The following is a 24,592-nucleotide window of genomic DNA, read 5'->3' on the forward strand; positions in this document are numbered from 1 at the left end:
AATGAGGTGAGCAGTTTTCAATACATTAAAACTGCTGCTCGTCTGTGCGTGTGCGTGTGAGGGCGAGAGACATTCCATATCTGTTTAATGTGTAACATATGGAAGGACAGGGACGTTTGGAAGCGAGTACTGAGTATGCAGTTATTATGGTCCATGTGTGCGCAGTGAGGGTCTGATGGCCAGGTAGGGTTGGGGAAGTTGGGGTTAGATCTTCATGGAATTGAGGTATGCTTTCTAAGGGGTGTCAGCAACGTCTCCAGCTGTGCTGGCGGATTCGCGGCCCCATCTTCACACATCCACCGACGCAAACCATCCCATCCATAACCCGTAGTCCTGCATTTACCCGCACTCAGGTACCCGCGCAAGCACGCACACGCCTTCTGCGTCCGGGGCCAGCACACCCTACGACATTTGGCCAGTAGCTCCCAGGGCTAGAACTCCCTTTACAAGGTCCGCCAAGCCCAAATTCCCAGGGAAACTTGAATAGAGGTAGAAAAGTGTTTGATGATAGAAAAAAGAAATTCTGCTTGCTTGCAGTTCTTGCGATGGCCATAGCGCTCCAAGAAACTTGCAGTCCGGAGCTGCGCAGGGCGAGGGCGGGCGGGGAAGGCGGCCAGAGAGAAGAGGCCGGAGAACTTGAAAGACGAAATCCGTCCGGGGGCCGAGAAGGCCCTCCGGGCGCGGGGGGCCGGCGGGGGGCGGAGGAGGGGCCGGGGAAGGGTTAACGCGGGAGCCGAGCGTGCGGCGGGGGCGGGCCGGGGCGGGGCGGGGCGGGCGGGCGCTGTGCCTTTAAGGCGGGCGGCGCGGGCCGGCCGAGCGCGGCGGTGATTGGCGCGGCGGGATCACTGGCTCCCGAGCCGGCCCGGGGGAGTCGGCCGGCGCGGCCGCGCTTTGATAAGGTCCTGGCAACTCAGTACCAGCCCGCGAGCCGGGAAATAAAAATAGCCCCTCAGAGCCCTGGATTTCGGGGCCGCCCGGCGGCCGAGGCGCCCGCCGCCCCCGCCGCAAGCCCTGCTGTGAAAGGTGGGGGTGCGGGCCCGGCCCCCGCCGAGCCGCGTCTAAGCAAGCCCCCTCGGGCGGGGGGCGAGGTCGCTGCGGGCCGGGGCGCGGGCGCGGGGGCCCGGGGTCGGCGGGGCCGAGCGGCGGCCGGGCCCGGAGGGCGGTGCGGGCCGCGCGGCCCGGCGGAGGGCGGCGGGGGTGCGGGGGCGGCCGGGGGCGCGGCCGGCGCGTTCCTCCCTTTCAGGACCGTGCGCTCGGCTCGCGCCTTTGAAGTGCACAGTTAAATCCACAGCGCAGTTTTTGTTGGAAGCGCCCGGAGGACATTTGGTGCGCCGAGTGACTGCTGGAAACAGGACCTGTGTTGAAAGCCCGGCCGGGCGGGGGCCGGAGGGGCCGGGGGCGGCCGCGGCGGGGGCGGAGGCCCTCCCGGGTCTTTTGCATAAAAGGGGCGGCGGGGAGCCCCGCTCCCCTCCCTGGCCGGTGGATCGCGCTCTGATCCCGGGGTTGTTGTTTCCCCGCACCCCTCCCGCCGCGCGACTCCCCATGCTCCCCGACACCGGGGCCGGCCCGGGGGGGCCGGGGGCTGCCGCCGAGAGCCGAGCCGGGGGCCGGGGCCGGGGCCCTGCCCGGGGCGCCTGCGAGGTCTCGCCGCGGAGCGCGCGCGCGGATCAATGGTGAGTGCCGAGGCCGCGGCGGCCGGGCGGCCCGCGCGCTTTGATGTGCGGGGCGGCCCTTTGAAGTTGGCAGGCCGGCTATTTCAGGGCGCGCTCCGGGCCAGCGCGGAGGGGAGCGGCGGGCCGGGCGCCCAGCGCTCCAGGGGGCTTGGCCGGGCCGCCCCGCGCGCCCTGCGCGGGAGCCCCCTCCCCAGCAGGGGGCCGGTGGCTGGGGGCTTGGCGGGGGACTTCTCCAAGTGGCGGCAGTGGCGGGGGCGGAGAGGAGGCAGATGCCCCCCGGGGGTCGCGTCTCTGTCGTCGCTAATGGATGTGAGTCGGGGTGTGAGTGTGCGCGGAAGGGCCTTTGGAAGGTGGGATGAAAGGGTGGCGGCGCCCCCCGCTTGCCCTCCCCCCGCCTCCTCCCCACCCCCGCCCCATCCTCTCCTCCTACTTCTCCCCCTCCCCTGCTCTCCCCTCCTCGCCGCGGGTCCGCGCTAAGGGGCCCAGAGCGGTGGCAGAGGCTCAGTCTGCGCGCAGGACGGGCCCGAGCCCGGGGCGCCCGCGTCCCCCGCGTCCCTCCTCCCCGCCCGGGCCCCGCGCCCCCGGCCGCCGCGGCCCCTTTGCGGAGAGGCAGAGACTCCGCGCGTCGCCATTTCTGGACTGGGCTGCTGCTTTCTGTGCTTTTTCTGCGGGCGCCTCTGCGAGCGGCGGCGCAGGGCACCGACCCCTGCCCGGTCTCGGGGTGCTGCTGGCGCGTACCGGGGCTCTGGCCCCGCCGTCTGCTCGCCTGAGCTCTGGAGGCGTTCGGCGGGATTTGGGCCGGGGGACCGGGCCGGAGGGGCTCGGCGGCGATGAGAGTCCGGCCTCAGCGGCCTTCGTCTTCCAGGTAACGGGGCCGCCCCACCTTCCCTCCGCCGGGTAGCGCGGCGCTCCGGCAGCCCCGCCGCTGCGCCGGCCCAGTTGCCCAGGCCGGCGGCCCGAGGCTCCGCCGGGGGCGGCGTGCACCCACCCCAGGCCCGGGATCCGGCTCCTCGCCCGGGTCGCACCCCGTTCCCCTCGCCTCCCCTACCCTTCCTCGTTTGATCCTTCCCGTGCTAGGTAGGGAACGCGGCACGTTTATTGGTTAGATAAGACTTTTTCTTTTGGAAAGAAGAGACAGGCTTGAGATCAGTGGAGTTTGGGATTCTTGGCACAGGCAATAGTAGCGTGAGACGGCTTCTGATCCGGTTTTGTAAGGTTCGCGGCTCTGGGACGTGGGTTGGGTGGACGGGGGCAGCGGGTCCTGAGGCTTCTCTGCTCTCACGCAAAGTTTGAAGATCAAAGTGTCGACTGAGTGAGTTGGTTTCTGGTTTGGGGGAACGGGAAAGACAGAGGTGTAGACTGAGACGGGTTCGCGGTGGGGGAGTAGGGGTGCGCAGCGAACATTTACTTCTGGGGTGGGAGGGGGTTCGCATGCCGAATCTGGGAGTCCGGGAGCCCATTCCGCCTGTGCTGGGCGGGGTCTTTCGGCGAGGATCTTCTGAATTTTTAAGGAGTGGGAAGGGGGGAGCGCAGAGGGAGGGGGTGGGGGGAATGGGAACCAGATGCCGGGGAAGGGCACGTTTGGAGCTCGAGTTATCTGTGCAGAGCCGAGTGGGGAAATTTACCGAAATTGGTTTCACCTGCACACAGCCCAGCGGCTGGGAGCGCGCCTCTTTGGAGTTGGTGCTGTTGGGGGAGGGGAGGCGCGGGCAGAGCTGCTCTGCGTGCGCCCAGGCGAGTGGGTTTTTGGACGGTTGTCTTACACCTCCCGAGTCCCTCTGCTGCCCCCCACCCTTGCTCTCATCTCGCCTTCCCCGCCCCTTCCCCAAGTGTGCAGGGAGCTCAGATTTCGCCTTTGAAAAAGCAGCGTCTGATACTTTAGATGAGCACCTCGCAGATAGCTGGGTTGCTTGATTTGAATTTGAGGAGTTGAAAAGCCTGTTTACTTTTTTGCTTTGATGTTGGGTAGATCTGGTTTTGATTAGATCAATACCCTTTTCTGTCTCCCCACCTCCCCCCTTCCTTTTCTTTCCAGAGAGGAGGCTCAGATGAGCCCCTGCTGACTTGAGAGAGACAGAGAGACCACGCTGATTGCTGAGAGGAACTGGAAGAAGAAAAAAAAAAGAATTCCCAAACTCAGCGAGAAGAGCTCCCTCACCATGAGTAGCGCTGTGTTGGTGACTCGCCTCCCGGACGCCAGCAGCAGTTTTCACGAGGATGCCCCTCGGCCCCCAGTTCCAGGCGAAGAAGGGGAGACCCCACCGTGCCAGCTGGGGGCGGGCAAGGGCCAGGTCACCAAACCCATGCCCGTCTCCTCCAACACCAGGCGGAATGAAGATGGGTTGGGGGAGCCAGAGGGGCGGGCGTCCCCAGATTCCCCTCTGACCAGGTGGACCAAGTCCTTGCACTCCTTGTTGGGCGATCAAGATGGTGCTTACCTCTTCCGGACTTTCCTGGAGAGGGAGAAATGCGTGGATACCTTAGACTTCTGGTTTGCCTGCAATGGATTCAGGCAAATGAACCTGAAGGATACCAAAACTTTACGAGTAGCCAAAGCGATCTACAAAAGGTACATCGAGAACAACAGCATTGTCTCCAAGCAGCTGAAACCTGCCACCAAGACCTACATAAGAGATGGCATCAAGAAGCAGCAGATTGATTCCATCATGTTTGACCAGGCACAGACCGAGATCCAGTCGGTGATGGAGGAAAATGCCTACCAGATGTTTTTGACTTCTGATATATACCTCGAATATGTGAGGAGTGGGGGAGAAAACACAGCTTACATGAGTAATGGGGGACTGGGGAGCCTAAAGGTCGTGTGTGGCTATCTCCCCACCTTGAATGAAGAAGAGGAGTGGACTTGTGCCGACTTTAAGTGCAAACTTTCGCCCACCGTGGTTGGCTTGTCCAGCAAAACTCTGAGGGCTACAGCGAGTGTGAGGTCCACGGAAACTGTGGAAAGTGGATACAGGTAAGACTTTGGCAGGGGCTGGTGGGGTCAGGCTTGGCAGGTGATGTGGACTTTGCCAATGTTTTGAGTTCAGTAGGGAGGATGGATGGATGGATGGATGGATGGATGGATGGATGGATGGATGTGCTGTGCAGGCTGACCAAGGTCTGTTGAGAGCTAGGACCGCTGGCCGTGAACCCTTTCTTTGATCTTGTTTTTTGTTGTTTCAAAGGGGGGGAAAAGCAATGCATACACAGCCAAATACCTGCAGTCTTCCAGTGCTGACTTCAAACAGTGGCAGGCAGTATTCATTAATGTGGGTTACTTATTATCCTGGGCTAGAGTCTTAGAAGGGGTGTGTGTGTGTGTGTGTGTGTGTGTGTGTGTGTGTGTGTCCTGGGCTAGAGTCTTAGAAGGGGTGTGTGTGTGTGTGTGAGAGAGAGAGAGAGAGAGAGAGAGAGAGAGAGAACAGCAGCTTTTGATGCCTCTGAGTCACCAGATCCACTAAGCACTGGTTTTGGAAGGGGTCACTTCAGCACTAATCAGTAGCGAGTTAGGGTGGCAGCTGGGTTGTGGTGGAGGCGCAGGAAGTAACGTGTGCACCCATTGAGGGGTAAGTGGGATCTTTTGAACTTTTCTGTTAAGATAAGAGCCAGCAAGGCTTAACAACTGAGCCCGTGGTTCCCTTTATAGAATTAGATATTTACCCAGCAAGAAAGGCTTCTAACTAGGGAAGGTCCTGTGACCTTCCCGAATGAAGGACCCTTCTTAGCTTTAGAGTCTGCTGTTATATTAATCCAGGTTTTAAATGCTTGCAAGTCCAAGGGTCAGACCTCAGTGGATTATTTTGTTAGTGCTGATGGAGAAGAGATCTTGGCACGGGAGGACTGGGGCCCTGGAGTACTTTCTCTTTGAGGCTTCAAAGACAAATAGTTCTTTACAGATTCTTGACCTTTGGAGGCAACTTCAGACATCTTGTTAGAATGGGTGTTTCTGTTTCTCCCCCTCTCCCCACTTCCAAATATCCCTCTTAATTCTAGGGTGTTGCTTATGACATGCAGGGGAGGGGATGAGGCAGCACTGATTGCTATCTGAAAGGCTTATCTTGCCATCCATGTGGATTTCCCTGTGCGCTAGGGACTCAGGATGCCATCTGCTAGCTGCCTCTGGAGATTTCCCTCTCTCCGTAGGGCGTGGCCGCCAGCGTCCAGCAGCAGGAGGCAGGGTAGGCACCAGACAGTTGATCTTGAGCCTCTCAGGGTAGCCAGGTCTGAGCTGAGCTGAGCAGCCCATGATTTAGGGTTTGGCCCAGGGAGTTGACTGCCTGCGAGGAGGGGAAGGGCTTGTTCTCCCGCCACCAGGGGGCGCTCTTACGGCTCTGGGAACAATTTGCCCACACTCTGACATCTGGTCTGCGCCTAAGTGGAATCGGGTTGGTGTTTGCAGGGAGGCATAGGATCACATGAGGGAGTTGTTTCAGTGTCTTTATGCTTATGATTCGGGTTGTTCGGGAGGAAGAGTCCGGGTCCGGCCTCTGCAGCAAGTCAGTCGACTGAGCACCTGCTGGTACCGCCTGCTCCAGGATGAGAACATTTGGGTACACCTCTGGTGGTGGCCTCCTTGCCCTCCAGCTTGGCAGCCGTAGCTCAGACTACTTAAGGCCTGTGGTAAGGCTGCTTCTCCAGGGGCCTTCTGACAGTGGGGCTTCTGTGTCTACCAGTGTCAGGACCCAGAGTGTCACCTTTGTAAATAGCACAGTGTGTGGTTTGGACGCGCTCCCCAGGCGGGACTCGGGCCCCGCCCCTTGTGGGTGGGCAGCTGGTTGCCCAGCCTTGCTGCTCCTCCCCCTTCCCGGGCCTCATCTGGGATGTTACCAGGATAAATTTGTTGGAGATTACTCTCATGAAGCTTTTGTGATAGATCCTGGAGGCAGGGGCAAAAGATCCTGTTTCGCAGTGCTGCCTTCTCGCTTGTGAACTGCGGGCATCGTGGATAACAAGATGACAGCTTTTCACTGACCTCTTGAGAGTTTCCATACTGGATTCCTGGGGGCTTTCTCCTGCCCTTGAGCTGAAAATAAAGCATTCTACCTGGACTACATGAAGCTCATATATACATATATTTTTAAGTAATACAGTTTATTATCTTATGTTCTACAGTTTAGAAGTCCAGCTAGAAGCTCATATGTCTTAACTGGACATTGTCAGAATATAAGACATATCCAGATGATCTAATTTCACTTTAACATGCAAGATGTCCGAGTGTAGGTACAGAATACCTCAGGAAGTGTCCTGAGTTATTCAAAGGCCTGGGGGCCAGCCCAGGCTGCCACTTACTACCTGCACCGAAGCCTTTCTGAACCCTATGTGGTCATCTGGAAAATGGGTGGACACCATGCCTTCTACCTATGTCATAGGGTTGTTATTAGGGTCAAAATAGTAAACATGAAAGCCTTTTGAAAAGGGAAACATTTTGAACAGATGTCAAGTGTTATAATTAGTATAATTAATGACGATAATACAAAAAGGGTAACCAGATTGGGATGCCACTTGCAAAGAGTGACTCTGAGATTTATCCCATTTTTCCTTGCAAGGTTTTAGTGGTACCCCTTTTCCAGGCCTCACTTTTTCTACTTGTTGAACTTAAGTCTGTCTTTTCCGGCTAGTTCTTGGAACATAGGGATCTCATCTAACTCCCAGGTTTAAGTCCGCCCCTTCCCTTCCCCATACACTAACGCACTGCGCAGAGTACCTGGCGCATGGGATGGGCCTCCTAAGTTGAGTTCATACAATGAATGAAACAGAAAGTCTGAGTCCTGCTGAGGATCTTTCTTAATCAGCTGTAGAGAAGCCTTGCAGCCGGATGCCCGGGGCATTGGCCAGCCTTCCAAGCCCTGTGTTTACCTTGGGCACTCAAAGGAGCCTCATTTTTAACGACTTGTTTGCGTCCTTACTGATTTGGTGTCAGGTTTAATATAAATAGTTGGGACGGAAGAGCAGGAATTATCCTCGGAGGGCAGGACTCTGGTTTGATGGGGTTGCTTGGGCTTTCCATGGTCTCTATAAATAGCCTAGAGCAAAAGCAACCTGTTGGCAGGAGCACGTGTGAAACCCCAGCACACAAACACATGCACCGTGTCGAGGTGTGTGCAGGAGGGGCTGATGGGGATTAGGCGCTCAGCCCAGCATTTACTTTGGGAAGAAGAATACAGTGTCGGGCGCACTGAGCGCTCCCTGTGCCCTCGCCTTTCTGCTCTGGCCCCTGTGTGTTCCTGCCCAAGGCGGGTCTCATCTGCCTGCCGCTGCACCCTCTGCTCTGGCTGCACTTAAAATCACTCGGGCCCAGCAGATGGCCCTCTGCTGGCTCCAACTGCTTCCTGTTCTCTGAAAGAACTCGCTGATGAGGCCTGTTTTTGTGTGAAGCCATTGGAATCAAGCTTGGCTTCAATTATCAAAGAAAATGATGCCATAGGAAAGATATGCTGGAAGCAGTAGTCTGCAATTAGAGATGGAAGCTCTGATGAAGGCCGTGTGCTAAGATACACTTGTAAGTTTGCCTGTTTTCAAAAGGCTCAGTCGCTGTTTGAGTCCCGGGCCCTCTCTGAGTGCCCCTTGATCTTGCCTTAGAAAATGCCAGTTGAAGAGGGTGTTGCCTTTTGGACGGTGACTTTGCGAGTACATTGCCAGAGGGCTGTTAGAAAGCCCTAAACACACCGCCTGAGAAGCAAGTGCTTTTTAAGTTGCACTGTTTTGAGATGGGACCCAGGCGAGGGCCTCTGGAGGTCAGCTCTCTGTTGTGCTGTCTGCATGGAGCCTCCCCTCTGGCTCTTGGGAGGGGCTGGCCACAACAGCTTATCAAGATAAGAGCTGAGGATGGGCTGGGGGGGGCAGCAGACGTCACCTTTCCCTTGAGGTCCCAGGAGCCTCTGCTACCTGACAGCTGCAAACCCTTTGTACAGTGAAGTTGCAAGCTGGGTCTGTGGATGCATGCCCACTGCAAAATCTGTACCAGAGGCCTCCGCTCCCTGTAGGAATTTAAAATCCTTGCAGCAACTGGGAGCACAACAGTCCTGAAGAAATAATCAAAGCATCTGGGTACAATTACTGTAGCATGGTTGAGTTTCTTTTTTTTTTTTTTTTAAGTAATCACAAGAAAACAGCTCTAATCCATTTTCTTAAAATTATGTGGTGCTTTTGATAAAGTTCTGGGTTCTTAAAAATTGAGTTTCTGTCTTTCCTTACAACCCTGCCCTGTCCTGTTATGATTGTAGGAAAATCCAAGTACTTTATGGCAGTCAACTGAGTTAGGAGCAGTACATTCCATTTTTAATTACTGGTCACACAGTAGTCCTCTATTTTGGAAGTGAAGGGAGACAAGTTTATTTTGGGATCTGTGTGTTGAACAGCGAGTACAAAGCTGTGTGAGCACACATGGGCTTTGAGTCGTGTGTCTTTTTTGCTAGGGAGGAAGGAATTTCTATTGAGTCATTTTCTCCTCATGGAGGTTGCAGTATAACTTTCATTGGAGACATGGCTGATGTGTTAATGCCACCAAGATAACAAGACTGGAGGGATAGAAAGAGTGTTGGAATCCTGTTTAAGGCTGTTTGAGGTTTTCTGATCTTGTACTAAGCCTCTTAAACTAAAAAACTCAGCAACCTATTTGATGGAGCTAGGCCTTTTAAGGGGTTTCAACAAAGTTTTGAGCTTCTGCCACGTGTCACCAACTACTTTGGGCATTGGGACACCTGTGAAGAGGACAGGACTGGTCCCTCACAGGGTTTACGGTCTGGCTGCACGGCACAGGCATCGAGCACGTAAACACACCCGTGGTTGGCTTGTTGGAGTATTCCTGTGATTCCCCCAAATTGTCACGCCTCGGTGTCCTTTAGAGGACAGAAGAGCTTGGCACAGATGGCCATGTTTGAACTGCCCGGTTGTCAGGTGGACACTCACGGCCAGGGAGGCTGGGCCTCGGCCCCACCGGCCGGCAGCTGAACCAGCAGCCGCTCTCAGCCCCTGACTTCAGGTCTCTGCCAGGAGTTTACAGAATGTCCTTGCCACTGCATTCCTGGTGACAGGACGGAGCCCTGAAGAAGTCATCCCGTCCATCTTGCTCTGAGGTGGTAGCCCGCCCAACCCCCGCCCCCAACTTGGGGCTAGTTTAAAGACCATAACCTGTCCCCATCCACTCCAGAAATCTCCTCCGACCACTTAGAACTGCTGGCTTCTCTCTGATGTCCGAAGCCTGTCTTCTCTTGTTCTGCCTTTGGACGACGCTGAACAGAGCCAGCCTGCTCCTTCTGAGTTCCCTCACCAACAGGATCATCCCTCAGCTTTCCCGTCCCCAGAAGAGTGAACTGTTTTTCCTTCACTCTCGCTGCTCCTCTCTCTCTCTTTCTCTGGCATCCAGGGACTCCAGATTAAGGACACAAGGACCAGGAACAAGGCATGGGAGATCTTGCCATTCTCTTTCGATCTTCAGGAAAGACCCTGGGAGATCCAGAGAATCCCTGCCCTCTGCAGATAAGAGAACAGGGCCAGAGTGTCCAAGTGACAGTTCAGAGTCACTTGGTCAAAAGTGTTCAGTGAGTTCCTGTGCAGTACTCTGGTTTTTGTTTTGTTTTGTTTTGTTTTGTTTTGTTTTTTCACTCAGGGTCTCACTCTGTTGCCTGGGCTAGAGAGCTATGCCGTCAGCCTAGCTCACAGCAACCTCCAACTCCTGGGCTCCAGTGGTCTTCCTGCCTCAGCCTCCTGAGTAGCTGGGACTGCAGGCATGTGCCACCATCCCCGGCTAATTTTTTCTATATATATTTTTAGTTGGCCAATTAATTTCTTTCTATGTTTAGTAGAGACGGGGTCTCGCTCTTGCTCAGGCTGGTTTCGAACTCCTGACCTTGAGCAATCCTCCCGCCTCAGCCTCCCAGAGTGCTAGGATTACAGGTGTGAGCTACCACGCCCGGCCCAGCACTCCTGGTTTGCACCTTCCGGTCAGTTCTACACCTACAGCACATCTCTAAGATCTGGCTTTATGGTGTGGCCTAGTGCAGTGGACAGAATCGAGGTCCCAGCCGAGGTGCAGCTCCTCTGGCAAAGCACCTGGCCTGCTTCGGACTCGGTTTGCCTCAGGGTTAAAGGGGTTCATTCTGCCTCAAAAACTTTGGAACTTTTCGTGTTTGTTTTATGACTCCAACTAAGAGCACAAGCTCCTAAAGAAAGACAGGGACTGTCCCACCTTCTTTTCCATGCCCACCTTCCCTCACACCAAATTGTGGCAACAGCTTCTCACTAGGCTCCCTGCCTACACCTCCTCCTTCCAGTCCAACCTGGTGGCACACCTTGGATCCCACGTGCTGCAGGGAACATCCTCCCTCCCCCATGTCCCCACTCCCCGCTGTCCCCCAGCCTCCTGGTCCCTCCCCATCTGGTTAAGACAGAACTCTGGCCTGGCACTACAGACCTACTTCCTTGTCTTTGCCAGGCCCTCTTAGCCCAGCTAGTTAGACCCCCTCTCCCAATCTGGGAGGGCTTTTCACTGCCCTTCCCTTTCCCCCGTCCTTGGTGTCACCTCTTCGAAGTCCTGCTCATCCATCATGGTGCACCTGACTCCCATCTGTCCCCGGGAGCTGTCCCCAATCATCCCTGCTAGAAACATCCTTTCCATCATATCCTGCCTCTTATTCTAGAAGAACTTTTCAAAATGTTGAGGCTAGACTTTGGATTAAGAGGCAGAAAGAGGGGTTGTGTGAGAACCAGACGAGTCGGTCTGTGCCCACCGGTTCCAGCTGTGTGATCCAGGGCAGGCTGCTGTACTTCTGGGACCACCAAGGGCTCATCTGTAGCATGGGCACAGTGCCGTGCTGCTCCTCCCCAGGTGGCTTTGAGCATTACATGAGTCGATGTGTACAAAGGAGCAGTGTGTGTACCTCCCTAATGACACCCCCGCATCACGGTTTTGTGCCCCCACGAGGCCGTGGTTCCCAGGAGACCAGAGAGGGGGACTACATACGCCCAGAGTTCAGCACACAGTGAACAGGAGCTCGGGGAACGGCGCAGATGACTGATCGCGACCTTTCATGGGTCCCTTTCATTTGCCAACCCCAAGGCTATCATTATAGACCAGCTGCTGTGGCCTCACAGAATATGTTCTCTTTTCTGAGCCTTTCTTTACTCCTCCAATTGAGTTCTTTGCTGCTGGCTTAGACTTGGTGGGACCAGCAGAGGATGCCAGGGTCTTTGTAAATGAGGCCTCCTGCGACTTTGGGCTTTAATGGGCTGTAGGAGGGTCCCTTCCTGCAGTCTGCCAACCTGTCTTCCCCTCCCCCTGCTTAAGTCCCTCTCTGGAGACACAAGAGGAATGCGGCCCAGCAGGAGATGGGCACACTGGTTGTTCTGGGAAGAGATCAAGGGGGCAAAATGGGGAGCCAGAGGCCATTGAAACAAAAGGGCTGGAGACACCGAGGAGGGGCTTGGGCCTTCCTTTGAAACAGCTGTGCTGCTCTTTTCATCCTACTGGCCCTAGCCAGCCCTGGGGGAGGAAGCGGGTTGGGGAGGGGCAGGGCAGAGGCCCAGCTCAGGGGTGGGGTGGGGTGGGAGTCCTATACTCTGTCTTGAACTTTTCTGTCCCATCTGTCCTGCTTGCTGTGTGCATCCAGAGTCAAAATGAGAAGGCCACACCAGGCCTCTGATTGTTTACATCTCTGGACTAAGCTAGCAGATGTCTTGGGGCTTCAAAACGGTATTCCTCCTGTGTAGGCTTGGATATGGGGTGGGGAGGAGAAAGTCACCTACCTTGTCACTGACTTGTCCCCCTTTCATTCCATAGCCTCCCCTCCTAGAGCAGAGTCCTGGTCCTTCCTCTCTAAGTGTGCATTTAGAATTTTATAGGATCCCTGGGCTGCCTCTGGAACACTCTGCATGCTGGTAGACCTACTTTTGGGGTCAAAGGAACCCAGCCTGCTTTCTCCTCCAGGCGAGTCGGGGGCATGGGGTGGGGGGGCCTCCTTCTGTGGCCCCTGCTTTCCGTCCTGGTGAGTAGCTGGACCTGGGCAGCAGGTCGGCGTTGAACAGATTGTGGGATTGTGTGCTCAGTTGTCCTAGGGTCACCTTATTTACCTGGGTTTCCGGTGAGGATCAGTGGCTGAACTGCTATCCTACTTTTCCCATAGGTCCTTCAAGAGGAGCGATCCTGTTAATCCGTATCATGTAGGCTCTGGCTACGTCTTTGCACCAGCCACCAGCGCCAACGACAGTGAGATATCCAGTGATGCACTGACCGATGATTCCATGTCCATGACAGACAGCAGCGTGTGAGTATTCTGGCATCCCCTCCCTGTACGTGGCTGGGAGTGTGACCCACCAGGGCAACTGGGCAGAAGCGTCAGCCAGCCTGCCCTGGCTGTGCAGATCCCACTTGTGTGTGTGTGTGGACATTTATCTGGTGGGAGGGGAGTATGACAGTGGTATGGTGTGGTTAAGAAGGGTGACATGCTAGTCTGGGTAAGGTTAAGTTTAGAGCTTTGAAAGTTGGGAATGACACCTTAACAGAAGAAAACTCAAGTACAGTGGAAGGTGAAGATAAGTATCTATAGATTTCTTGAGTTAAAAAAAAATGGTTTTTTTTTTTTTTTTTTGTCATCATCTTCTGGTTGTCCCTGTGGGAATGATTGCTTGGCTGGTCTTGAAACCCAGGTATCCTGTCTGCAGAACCAACAGGTGGGAGACAGGGCAGCAATAGAAGGGTTGTGTTTAGGTATTCGTCATTTTTAGAGGAAAAGGCATTCAAGGTGGAGGTCCAGACAACCAGAAATCTCTAAAGGGTCACTGTGTGTAACGTTCCCACCTTGATGTCTACAAGGACATTGTTCCATTCGGTGAGTGTTGGTGGAGTGCCTACTCTGTCAGATGCTGGGGACCCTGAGTGGGAGCTCTTTCCCAAGTAGTGCCTGATCTTGGATCTTCTGCAGATGGATGGCTTTGATTTTTTAAAGTAATCCAAGTCATTCGGGCAGTCTGATGAGGTCGGCAGGTCATCAGGCCAGATCATGCTTTGAGTTTAGGCCATCTGAAGTCAAGCCATGGCAAACTCTGTGGACGGAGAGCGGTGTTCTCCACGAGTCTGGTGGGGGTGTGTTTGCATCGGGGGGCTGGGTGTCCTCATCTCCTGCCACCCTTTGAGGTTTCCATTCAGGAGCCCCAGGGTGGAGCCTGGGCATGGGTGAAATTCCCCACACCCAGCTGAGAATCACAGTTCCAGAAATGGTCTTTCAAGGCTTTAGCAAATGTTTTGGAGTTGGAATTTCACCTGCTAAAGGAATAATTTTGAAAAGCAAACCCACTGAGCTGTGCAAGTTCTGACATACCTATTTGGAGTTTGTTCCCTTTAGCTTCCTAAAACTGGACCATCTGTTCTTCCAGTTTGTTGGAAACTATCTGGTTTCCATTGGCCAACGTCCTGTTGCTTGGCCTGTGGCATGGGACCAGTTGGAGGGAAAGTTGATGGAGTGAGTTTAGGACTCTTTGTTTTCCTGGTGGCTTTTATTGTGTTACCTCAGATCCCCTTGTTAGTATAGGGAAAGAGATCCTTAAGGTGAAAGGTTCCATTTTAATAAAAGAATAGCATTTTGGCATTACTGAAAATAGATGAAGACTATTCATCCAATATGGAGAAATGAGAGGTTTCGGGGTGGGTTTTCCATATTGACTGACTCTTAAAGTATCCATACTTGAAAAAAAATTATCCTTTGATGGGCATATTTCTTACAATATGTTTTTCCCTGTCTTTATTGAGTAGAATTAGACAAGGCAAAATTTACTTCTTGATTATCTGAATAAATTAATATCAAGCTCTGTTTTTTCATATTTTGTTGTAGCATTTATCTCAAAGGCTATAAGGTTGTATGGATTTATCTGTCCCTATACATGTTGGCCCTTCTCCCCTTTAAAATAGTTTTTCTCTTTTCTCTTTGTCATCCTGCCTGCTGTCATGTTTTGTTGTCTGTGTGCTTGCTTCTAGCAAGTATTATTCCTGCAACATTTACTAACTTGTGGATTGCATGGGAGTCTTAGTGTTACGTGTAAAATGAGAGTAAGTTGGAATTGAATGAAGGCATTGAGTGAATCTCCTAAGTCAATGTAGTTGACTTAAGACTATAAGGCTTCTGTTTAGTTTTCTTAGAGACTATTTTTGGCTTGCTTCCTGGTCCTTGGCTGCATTTCAGTCCCCATCACTGAGGTGTTATTCTGGGTTCATGATGAGATAACTTGGGTGCAGTCCCACACTTGCTTCTGTTTGATCCTCACAAGACCCAATCAGAAAGGTAGGCAGGTGACTTAGGCAGTAAGACCCAATATTTCCTTAGCTGCTCATGGCTGACACAGGCCTCAGATCCAGGCCAGACATAGGCCCCGCCCTTTGCCCACTGGGCTCCTCCCCCAAGCATGACCATTTCAACAGGAGATATATTAGTTAATAGGACCATTTGGTTAGAGACTTTGAGCCACTTTGGATTTCCTTTATTTTTATTAGTGATCAGACTTGCCTTTTCTTAACTGGGACGGGGTGGGGTAGAAGAGAATAAGTTCTAAGTCCTCCCCTGTAGCCTCCACTTTATTTACTCCTCCTCTTTTCAGAAGCAAAATTTTCTCCATTTTATTTGGAGCTGACTTTAAAGCTCTCAGCCTTCCCGCTTTAGCTGAAGCACTTTGGACTTGAAGCATGGGAAAGCCACTTTCAGGGATCGAGAAGGTGACTTTGCCAGTCACCTGTTCTTGGTTGCCAGGGGTAGCGCGTAGGCCAGTGAAGTCCACTCTGATGGAAACAGAAATGGGAACCCCTCACTTAGCAACTTCCAAATGGGACACAGGAGATTCCTTTGGGTCGCTCGTGGCAGAACCTCTGGGCGTTATGAGCCCATCCTGGGGTGTAGCTGCCTTGGGTCGAAAACGAGTAAACCAGGAAGCCAAGAGTCCCTGTGAGACCCAGAGACCCATGGGTTCATGGCGTTGGGTGGCTCTGAGCCCTCTCCCAAACAAGTGGGCAGGTATCAGATTGACTATCACCGTCGTACCCACCTGGGCGTTTAAACCAACTGGCAGCGTATTTGGCAGCAGTGTGAGATCGCCGCCTCTTGAGAATTGGGCCGTGCTGCCTATGGTGGGAGGCAGGAGGGGCTCCAGAACCAAAAGCCTATCAGATGGGGGCTTGTTTGCACCTAGAGGCTCCCATGGGTCTCAAATCGCCATCGGGTGCCAGGCATGGGGGTCTCTCCTGCAGAACAGACTTGGCTACTTGGAGTGCCCTCTGGCTGGCTGGCCCTGGGTGTGTGTGATCTGCCCGGTGCTGGGCGGTCACCCGGGATTCCCAGGGCTGGGATTAGACCCCTCTTCAGAGCTCTGCCAATTGTGGGCCCGTGCAGATGAGAGCGCTGGGCGAGAAATAAAGTGTGTGGGGGATGAAAAGCTGAACTGAATCGCTTTCAGCCCATTGTTCATCTGGGGAAGCTTAGAGGGGATAAGAGGGTAGCAGGCCCCTTTGAAATTTCCTGAACAAATGAATAGGAGCGCCCCATAAAGCATGAAAAGAGCCCTGGCTGTTTCTCTTCCTCACAATGGCCAGCGCAGGCTGAGAGGGGCTGGGGAGGGGGCCTGGCTGCCCCGCTGGGAGTTGGGGAGGGGACAGGACTAGGGAGGGGTTGAGGAGGATAGAGGGGGTCACAGGCAGCCTTCAATAGACTCCAGAAGGTTGGAGTTCATTAGACACAAGCCCAGGGAAGCAATCGTCTCATTTGTGACAGAACCAATTAAGTCCCGGGGGCCTTTGCAAGAGGCCTGGGTAGAGACTGGGACAGGGCCGGCCTGCACTTGGTTATTCCCGGGAGCCGCACGCCGGAGCCTGGATGTGCGGAACAGGCAGCAGCTTTAAAGAACTCATTGCCTTCTCCCAAAGCCCAGTGCTGACTTCTGTTTTCCTGCTAAGTAAAAAACCCTGTTAAAGATGGCGGGGATTTGGGTCTCCGTCACAGGCCTCTGAAAAGGCTGTTTTATGAGCCTGCTACTCTGAAACCTGCATTCTCGGAAGAAATGGCTTAAAAAAGTTTTTTTTGAATGTTAACTGGCAGACTCTCAGCAAAATTCTAAAGCCCAGTCCTTGGAGCACTGAAGACAGGAGGACTGCAGGGCTGTCAGGGCATCAGGCTTAGGAGGTTAGAGCAAAGGGGCTGAGGACGGACATCAGAAGCAGCAGGCTCTTTGCCACCCAAGCATGACCTTGTGGTTACTCTTTTTTTTTTTTTTTTTTATGAGGAGCTGCTCTCCTAATCAGGATCAGCTACATTTGCAGGTTGCTTCTGCTCCGAGTGTCCCCAAATCGGCACAAGAAGATTTCCTTGCATTCGATGCAGGGGTGTCATGAGTTATTTTATCTATTTTTATTTCTTTATATCTTATTTATGGGGGTTTACTTTGGACACCAGGAAGTACATCCGAGTGAACTTCAAATATTACCTTCTCTTACAAACCAGGCTTTTGATGTTGGCTGTGATCAGAGGCTGCCTTCAGAGTGGTTGCCAAATGAAGATGCAAGTGGACGCATGTGCACATGAGTCTGCTATTTCAAAGCTGCCAGAAAACGACATTCAGGTTAGGTCGGGCACGGCGGAGTCAAAAGGCTAAGCTAATTGGCTCGGCTCAAATGGCAGCTAAGTGGAGTCCACACTTCAAAACCCACGCTCCCCAGAAACAGCTGGGCCCAGCAGCGGCTCGTTAGCTAAAATGTTTATAATTAAAGGAGACTGTATAGGGACCAAAACTCTGGTGCTCTCCAGCCCACAGGCTTGAGCAGCCAGGAAACTGATCATAGACTTTTAGAGCTTGAATAAAAAAAAAAAAAAAAGAGAGGCCCCTTTTTGGAATGAGGGGCTGTTTTGGAAGAAGATTCTTGACTGGGGGGAATTAAAGCCACATTTCCTTGAAGGCGCCTGTTAAGCCTTTTTGAGCCTCTGCAAGCTGAAATCTCCCTTTTCTACTCTGGTCACCAGTTGCCTTTCCTGCAGTTTGATCCTTCACCTGTCTGGTATATTGGGTGTGGGGGGTGGGTGCTTTTGAAATCATTTCTTCCCCTTGCCTTCAATTTGGCACTGACCTTCCCCCAGGTCCCCCCTCTTCTTTTCTTTTTCAAATCCTCCCCATATGTGGAGAAAGAAAAAAGTATAAAAGCTTTACCACTACTGATTTCCATCTGAGAGGAAAGAAAGGAGAAGAGTGAAGGCTACTAGTGGAAACTTCAGACGGAGTCTTGGAAGGGATGGATGGGGAACTCTTCCATAAGACTCTTGGAGACTTATGTCACTTGTGTCATGGCGGGGTCCATGGGACACTTGACTCCTGTCCCCCACAATTATCAGGAGAGGCCTAGAACAGTGCCATCCACTCTCTTAAGGCCCAGGAAGAGAAGCCGGTCAGGAGAGGGGCGTGAACATTGTCTTGCCTTCCCAGAGCAGCAGAATTTAGTTAGGCCAGCATAAGACCCAATCTGTGCAACTCCCCACCCCCACCCCACAGAAATTTTAGGTGAGAGACAGGAATATTCATCATGCCTTGGGAAGAACCTGGCATGTCCCATAGCCAGTGAGTACTAAATGGTGGGGAAGGACTTTCCAGAATATTCTACAGATTTCTCATTCATCACTTCAGAATGTTGGGTGACTCCTTGGAGTTTAGGAAATGGCACCTCCACGTTGGGCCCATCAGGAAGCTTGATTCCTCTGGCAGGGGCTGGGAGGGCCATCTTGAAATGAGGACCTTGAGTGTAGGCTGTTAAGGACACCTGTTCTGGAGTCCCGCCGTGCTTGGATTTGGACCCTGGATCTGAGTGGTACTGACTGTAACTCTAGGCGAGTTATTGAGCATTTCTGGTCATCTAAAATGTGGTTTGTTAAGATTCTTGTGAGAATGAAGTCCAATTACACATCAGACATGTGAGCCAGCATCTGACCTGCGGTGGGAACTTGGTACACCGGAGCTGGCCACCTCTGGGGTCGCAGTCAGTCGCCTCAGGTGGGATTTGGTTGCTGGGCAAGCCTGGCATGCTTTCGAGAGTCCGTTTTTCTACTGTGCCTAGTAAACTGTCCCAAGGTGAAAACGCTAAGTTTTGATAAATCATCTTTAGGTGGTTCAGTAAGTTGCATGACTTAGAACCCTTTAGCCTACTCTGCCTGTAACGGGTTGGCCAAGTGCTGGTCATCATGAGTAGCAGGTTGACTGGGGGACGTGACTCTTAATGGGCTCTGGCCAGCCAGCTGCTAACCTTCCCACAGTGCTGTCTCTGCCACACACTCGACTTTCTCTGGGGCAAGACTCACACCTGTGTTTAAGTTCTTGCTTTAGATGCTGATTTCTTCCTTCCCCTCCCCGCTCCTCGCAATGTGATTATCCTTTACTCCTTAGCTAAGGTTTGGTTAACACAGATTGGTTCCTTGATCTACTGGAATCTTTGTTGTCCCCTCGGTGGCCTTGTTTTCTGGCCTTGGTCAGCAGCCTTCCTGAAATTGCAGCCACTTGGAATTCTAGGGCATCACAGATAAGGAGCTGGTGACTAGGTTGACCAGTCACTCCTGGCTGCTCCCTGGTATTTTTAAGCATTGCCTGTTTTGACCTCCTGCTGATGAGCCTAAGATGTTTTTCTTCCTTCCACCCTATGATGAACCAAACACCAGGGAAAGGGAAATAGCCAAACACCTAATTTCAATATTTACAGCCTCAAAGTATGATTCATTATGGAAGTGTTTGAATCCTGAGGCTTCCGTAAATAAGTGGCCTCCTCAAGGGACATGAATGGGAACATACTCACACCTTGACCATTCTACTGCTTTTAGAAGGAAATTCTTTTTGCAAAAAAATCATGGCAACTCCCAGTCATGTGTTCAGTGACTACTAGTTGGAGTGGAAGCTTTCTTTTTTAAACTTCTTCCACTTGCTAGTTTTGTTTTTTAAAATACAATGAAGGGACACAGGGGCCCATACTTCCTTCAGGTCTTTGCTTTAGGGTCACCTTTCAATAGGGACTTCATTGACTACCACCCCCCTAGTTTAAATTGCAACTTCCCTACCCACCGTGATCCTCTTTCCCCCTTTTCTGTTGTGTATTTCATCATAGTACTTACCACCTTCCAACATACTATATATATATTTTGCTTTTTTATTTTGCTCCTTGTCTATGCCTCCCCATTAGAGTATAAATTTCATGAGGGCAGTATTTGATTTTTTTTATCCCCTTTGTCTACTGTTCTGCCCAGTGTCTAGATCAAGGTCTGGCACATAGTAGGTACTGAAGTCTTTAAATGAATTGCACAGACCACCACATAGTAGGGTCTTTTCTCTTTATGTCCACATTGGTCATGTGTCTTTGAGAATTTGTTGGTTGGGGGTGGTGGGGTTTGGAGCTGAGGGAAGGAAGGAGCCAAAAGATTTACTGTATATTATCCTTTTTTTTTTTTTTTTTGAGACAGTCTCGCTTTATTGCCCAGGCTAGACTGAGTGCCTTGGCATCAGCCTAGCTCACAGCAACCTCAAACTCCTGGGCTCAAGCAATCCTTCTGCCTCAGCCTCCCGAGTAGCTGGGACTACAGGCATGCGCCACCATGCCTGGCTAATTTTTTCTATATATATTAGTTGGCCAATTAATTTCTTTCTATTTTTAGGAGAGGCGGGGTCTTGCTCTTGCTGAGGCTGGTTTCAAACTCCTGACCTTGAGCAATCTTCCTGCCTCCCAGAGTGCTAGGATTACAGGCGTGAGCCACCGTGCCCAGCCTTGTGTATTATTCTTGTAAATCACCTTGTGGTGGTTTATAAAAAGAATAAATTTGGAAATGACTAGGAGGTTGACTATTGGAGAATAATGCATACCTCACCAATGCCTGATTTAGCCCTTTGTGGGTTTGGTCCCTATCCCTACAACTTTTCCCCAGTATTCCCCATAAGGCACTGGATTCCTGCTCTGGGGTAGTAGGCTACAGTGGCAACAGACTGCTGGGAGGAGCAAAGGGGCCCAAGAATGCCTTGCCTGGGGCACCTGTAAAGTAGCGGAGCCTTCGCAGTATCTGGGCTGGCTGGAGCATAACCTGGCTCTAAGACGAGAGTTACCAAGTGCTTTCCAGGTTGATGCCCCTGCTTCCAAGAGGGAGCCAGGTTTCCAGAGATGACTGACTGGCAGGATTTAAACCTCCTTTGGCAATTTGATCTTGGATGGGTCCTTCTCTATGGGGACAGCGATGGCATCTGGAGATGTGTGACACACTCCCAGGGAATGTGTGGCCCTGTCCGTTGGTGGGATCTCAGGATGGCATGTGAGTCAACCCAGGTGCTGAAAGCATCCTCCTAAGCCCGTGGATTCTGCCTTTTTCTTTCCCTTAGAGATGGAATCCCTCCTTATCGCGTGGGGAGTAAAAAACAGCTCCAGAGAGAAATGCATCGCAGCGTGAAGGCCAATGGCCAAGTGTCTCTACCTCATTTCCCGGTGAGTATAGTCTGGATGAGGGAGTTGGCCATTCCCTGACATGTTGAGTCCTGAAAAGGGATGGAAGGTGGCGGGGGGGATGGGTATAGGGAAGGTAGAAAGGAGTATTACCTAGGTCCCCTCGGGGAAAGGGAGAGGAAGGAAGAACTGGACAAGAGACATTACATGGGTTGTGAGGTTGAGCAAAGTGATGTGGTTATGAGGTCCAAGATGAGGTCCAGTTGTTGAGCCTCTACATTTTCTGAATTCTAAAAAAGAAAGTTCTCTTTGAGAAAGAAACCAAAGCAGTTCCTTCCCAGAAACCAAGAAATGCTAAGAGATGATCCGTGCCTCTCTCTAGCATGATGGGCTCATTGCATTCCCACTAGAATGGAAGCCCCCTGAGGGAGAGAGTTTTGTCTGTTCTGTTAAATCCTATATCCACAGAGACTAGAACAGTGCCTGACATATAATAAGTGCTCAATAAACATTTGAATGAATGAATGAATGAATGAGGTTAGAGAAATCTCTGCCCCCTTTGGAAGAAAAATCACATCCCCGAGACATTTTATATCTTGTGTTGACTGCATGGCTGGGTCATTTGAGTCATCCATTTATCTATTTACTTGGTCATTTCTCTTCTTGACTTCTAAAGCCCCTGGAGGGCAGCTGTTCGTCTTGTCTACTTCCAACCCCAGAACTTGGCTTATTACCTGCTGTTGAGCCTCACAAATGAATGAATGAAGTGTTTAGAAGTGAGGATCCCAGGAGCAGCTTTTTCTGTGATTTTGAGTTGGCGAATGAAGGGCTTTTCTTACACCTCTCCTTTTACTTCCATGTTCTCTAAAGCAGCCAGCACATGGCCCCTGTACACAACCGAGCTTCCCTGTCTACATTCCCATTTTAGGGCTATGCTTCTTACAACAGCCTGAGATCCAGGTTGCAAGGATGCTGTTGATCAGGGAGGGGAAGAGAGCACCTAGCTTACAGCTGGTGTTTATGAATCTAATTGGTATGGCTATGTTGTGTTTAGAAAATTAACACATTGAATTGCTAATCCCATATTGCATTAGTGCATGAACTGTAGCTCTTCTGAAAGCTCTTCACAGACAAGGGCAGGCTTACCTTGTCTTAAAATTAGCATAGTAAAATTGCTTTTCTGGGGACCTCTAGCATCTCCTCCCCCTACAAATACAAGTATTGATGACATATTGTTTTGGGGATTTTTGACTAGGGGAATATGTGTGTAAACAAAGAAAAGTTCTATCGCCCAAGCTTGTAAATTAGATGGTTTTGTCCTGGGGTGTGCAAATCGACTTTCTCCATCAGGCAGCACTTTGATCGGGGGCTGCATGGAGCCAGCCTGTGTGAGAAGGGCCATCTATCTACACGGGGGCCTTTCTCTCCCCTCTCACATTTCTGCAGCTACGTGGTTGCCCTGGCGAAGCCCATCTCTTCAGCTGGGGAGGGGGGGTGTGCTGGCCTTTGCAAGTTGGCTTTCAGCTCCCCCCACCCCACCCCCAAAAAAGGGTCAAAGCAAGAGGGAGATGAGGAAGAAGGAGGTAGAACAACTGGAGAGGTGGGGGGCTGGGTGGTGGGGGAGCGAGATGACAGGAAAAGGACAGAAAGCTGGGCAGCGGGGGTTCTCTCTGTTTGCTGCTTTTGGCAGGCATTCTCGGTGCTTTTTTATATTCCGCACTTGATTTGGAGATGTTCCCTTTTCCCTTGATAGATCAGCTTCAGGCAGCCAAGCTCAGCAGTGTTCTGCTACTAGCCTGCAGCAGCTTTCTTCATTTTCTGTACAAAGAGATAGGGAGGAGGGAAGGAGAAAAACGAGGGAGATCGAGGACAGTGTTGAGACAACACCACCTCAAAGGTGCGCAGTGTGCGGCCAGGAAATAAATTACCACTTCTTCTCTGATCCGGAGCCGTTTGACTTCCCTTTTTTTCCTTTTCCTCCCTCCCACCTCCTTTCCAATCTTATTTTTTTAAATTTCCAACTCCCTTTCTGTTTAGACTCTACTTTTTATTCCTTGAGTTGGTCTCTCCCCTCTCCACCTCAGAGGGCTGCCTTTTTTTTTTTTTTTTTTTTGATGTTTGACAACAGTCTTTGAAGATTTTCTACTTCAGAGTAGCTACTGATGGGCTGGTTGTACTACAGAGAGAACAAGCAGGGCCTCTCGGAGTGCGACCAACTGCTCCTGCCCAAGGCAAACGCTGGTGGGGCCCATGGCTCTCCATGAGGCCGCGGTGCCGGCGCATAAAAGTCCTGAGCAGCCCAGGCCGCCTCGCCATCCGCTCTCCACCCAAACATGGGGACGCGGCCCGCGCCGGGCCCGGGAAGCTCTGGCCAAGCCGCCGCCGCCGCCGCACACCAGGCCTGCTAAACGCGCCCGTCCCATTCCTCCCCGTGCCCGTAGAGAACCCACCGCCTGCCCAAGGAGATGACCCCCGTGGAACCTGCCACCTTTGCGGCCGAGCTGATCGCAAGGCTGGAGAAGCTGAAGCTGGAGCTGGAGAGCCGCCACAGCCTGGAGGAGCGCTTGCAGCAGATCCGAGAGGTAGCGCGGCTTGGCCCTCTGCCCGCCGCGTGCGCGCATGCGTGTGCGTGCGTGCGTGCGTGCGCGTGCGTGCTGTGGGCCGACGGGTGCGGCCCCGGGGCCCGCGGGTGTTCCTGCCGCTGCCCCGGGTCACGTCCCCTCCTGCCGCCTTCCTTTCCAGGATGAAGAGAAGGAGGGGCCGGAGCTCGCGGCGAGCTCGCGGGACGGGGCGCCCACCCAGCACCCCCTCTCCCTCCTGCCCTCCGGCAGCTACGAGGAGGACCCGCAGACGATTCTGGACGACCACCTGTCCCGGGTCCTCAAGACCCCTGGCTGCCAGTCGCCGGGCATGGGCCGCTACAGCCCCCGCTCCCGCTCCCCGGACCACCACCACCACCACCAGCAGTACCACTCCCTCCTGCCGCCCGGGGGCAGGCTGCCCGCCACGGCCGCCTCGCCGGGCGCCTGCCCGCTCCTCGGGGGCAAGGGCTTCGTGACCAAGCAGACGACGAAGCACGTCCACCACCACTACATCCATCACCACGCCGTCCCCAAGACCAAGGAGGAGATCGAGGCGGAAGCCACACAGAGGGTGCGCTGCTTCTGCCCTGGGGGCACTGAATTTTACTGCTATTCGAAATGCAAGAGCCACCTCAAGGCTCTGGAGCCCATGCCAGGCGAGCAGTTTGGGTAGGTGTCGGGAAGACTATAGGGTCCCGGGTGGGGTTTGTCTCCCAGCCAGAGCCCTGGGCAGGTGTGAGGTGGGGTGTACGGCACAGGCATTTAGCTTCCAGGAGGGAGGCAGAGGGCACGGTGGGATGGTGGGGGTGGGGGTGGAGAGCAGGTGCATGGGTCTTTGGTGTCACTGCCCCTTGTTCGATTCAAGGAGTCCCGGAGATTTAACCTGGTCTCTGGGTTGGGTGTGGTTCTTGGTT

General features: G+C 52.9%; 1 protein-coding gene across 5 annotated transcripts in view; it reads left to right on the forward strand.

The window, feature by feature from the left end:
• Positions 1-818: 818 nt before the first annotated feature.
• AXIN2 (axin 2) overlaps positions 819-24,592 on the forward strand; it is a 32,705-nt gene continuing 8,931 nt past the window's right edge. For 2 of the 5 annotated variants that reach the window (XM_012747345.3, XM_075994694.1), the window contains exons 1-6: positions 819-1,023; positions 3,709-4,647; positions 12,794-12,934; positions 21,036-21,138; positions 23,538-23,678; positions 23,839-24,347. In XM_012747345.3, the coding sequence (XP_012602799.2) occupies positions 3,833-4,647; positions 12,794-12,934; positions 21,036-21,138; positions 23,538-23,678; positions 23,839-24,347 (1,709 nt within the window). In that variant the 5' untranslated portion in view covers positions 819-1,023; positions 3,709-3,832. Of the gene's footprint in view, positions 1,024-1,402; positions 1,674-3,299; positions 4,648-12,793; positions 12,935-21,035; positions 21,139-23,537; positions 23,679-23,838; positions 24,348-24,592 lie in introns of those variants that run through there. The other 3 variants (XM_012747344.3, XM_012747351.3, XM_012747346.3) reach the window with 3 other exon arrangements.

Source organism: Microcebus murinus, chromosome 18 (assembly GCF_040939455.1).
Source record: "Microcebus murinus isolate Inina chromosome 18, M.murinus_Inina_mat1.0, whole genome shotgun sequence".
Classification (NCBI taxonomy): Eukaryota; Metazoa; Chordata; class Mammalia; order Primates; family Cheirogaleidae; genus Microcebus; species Microcebus murinus.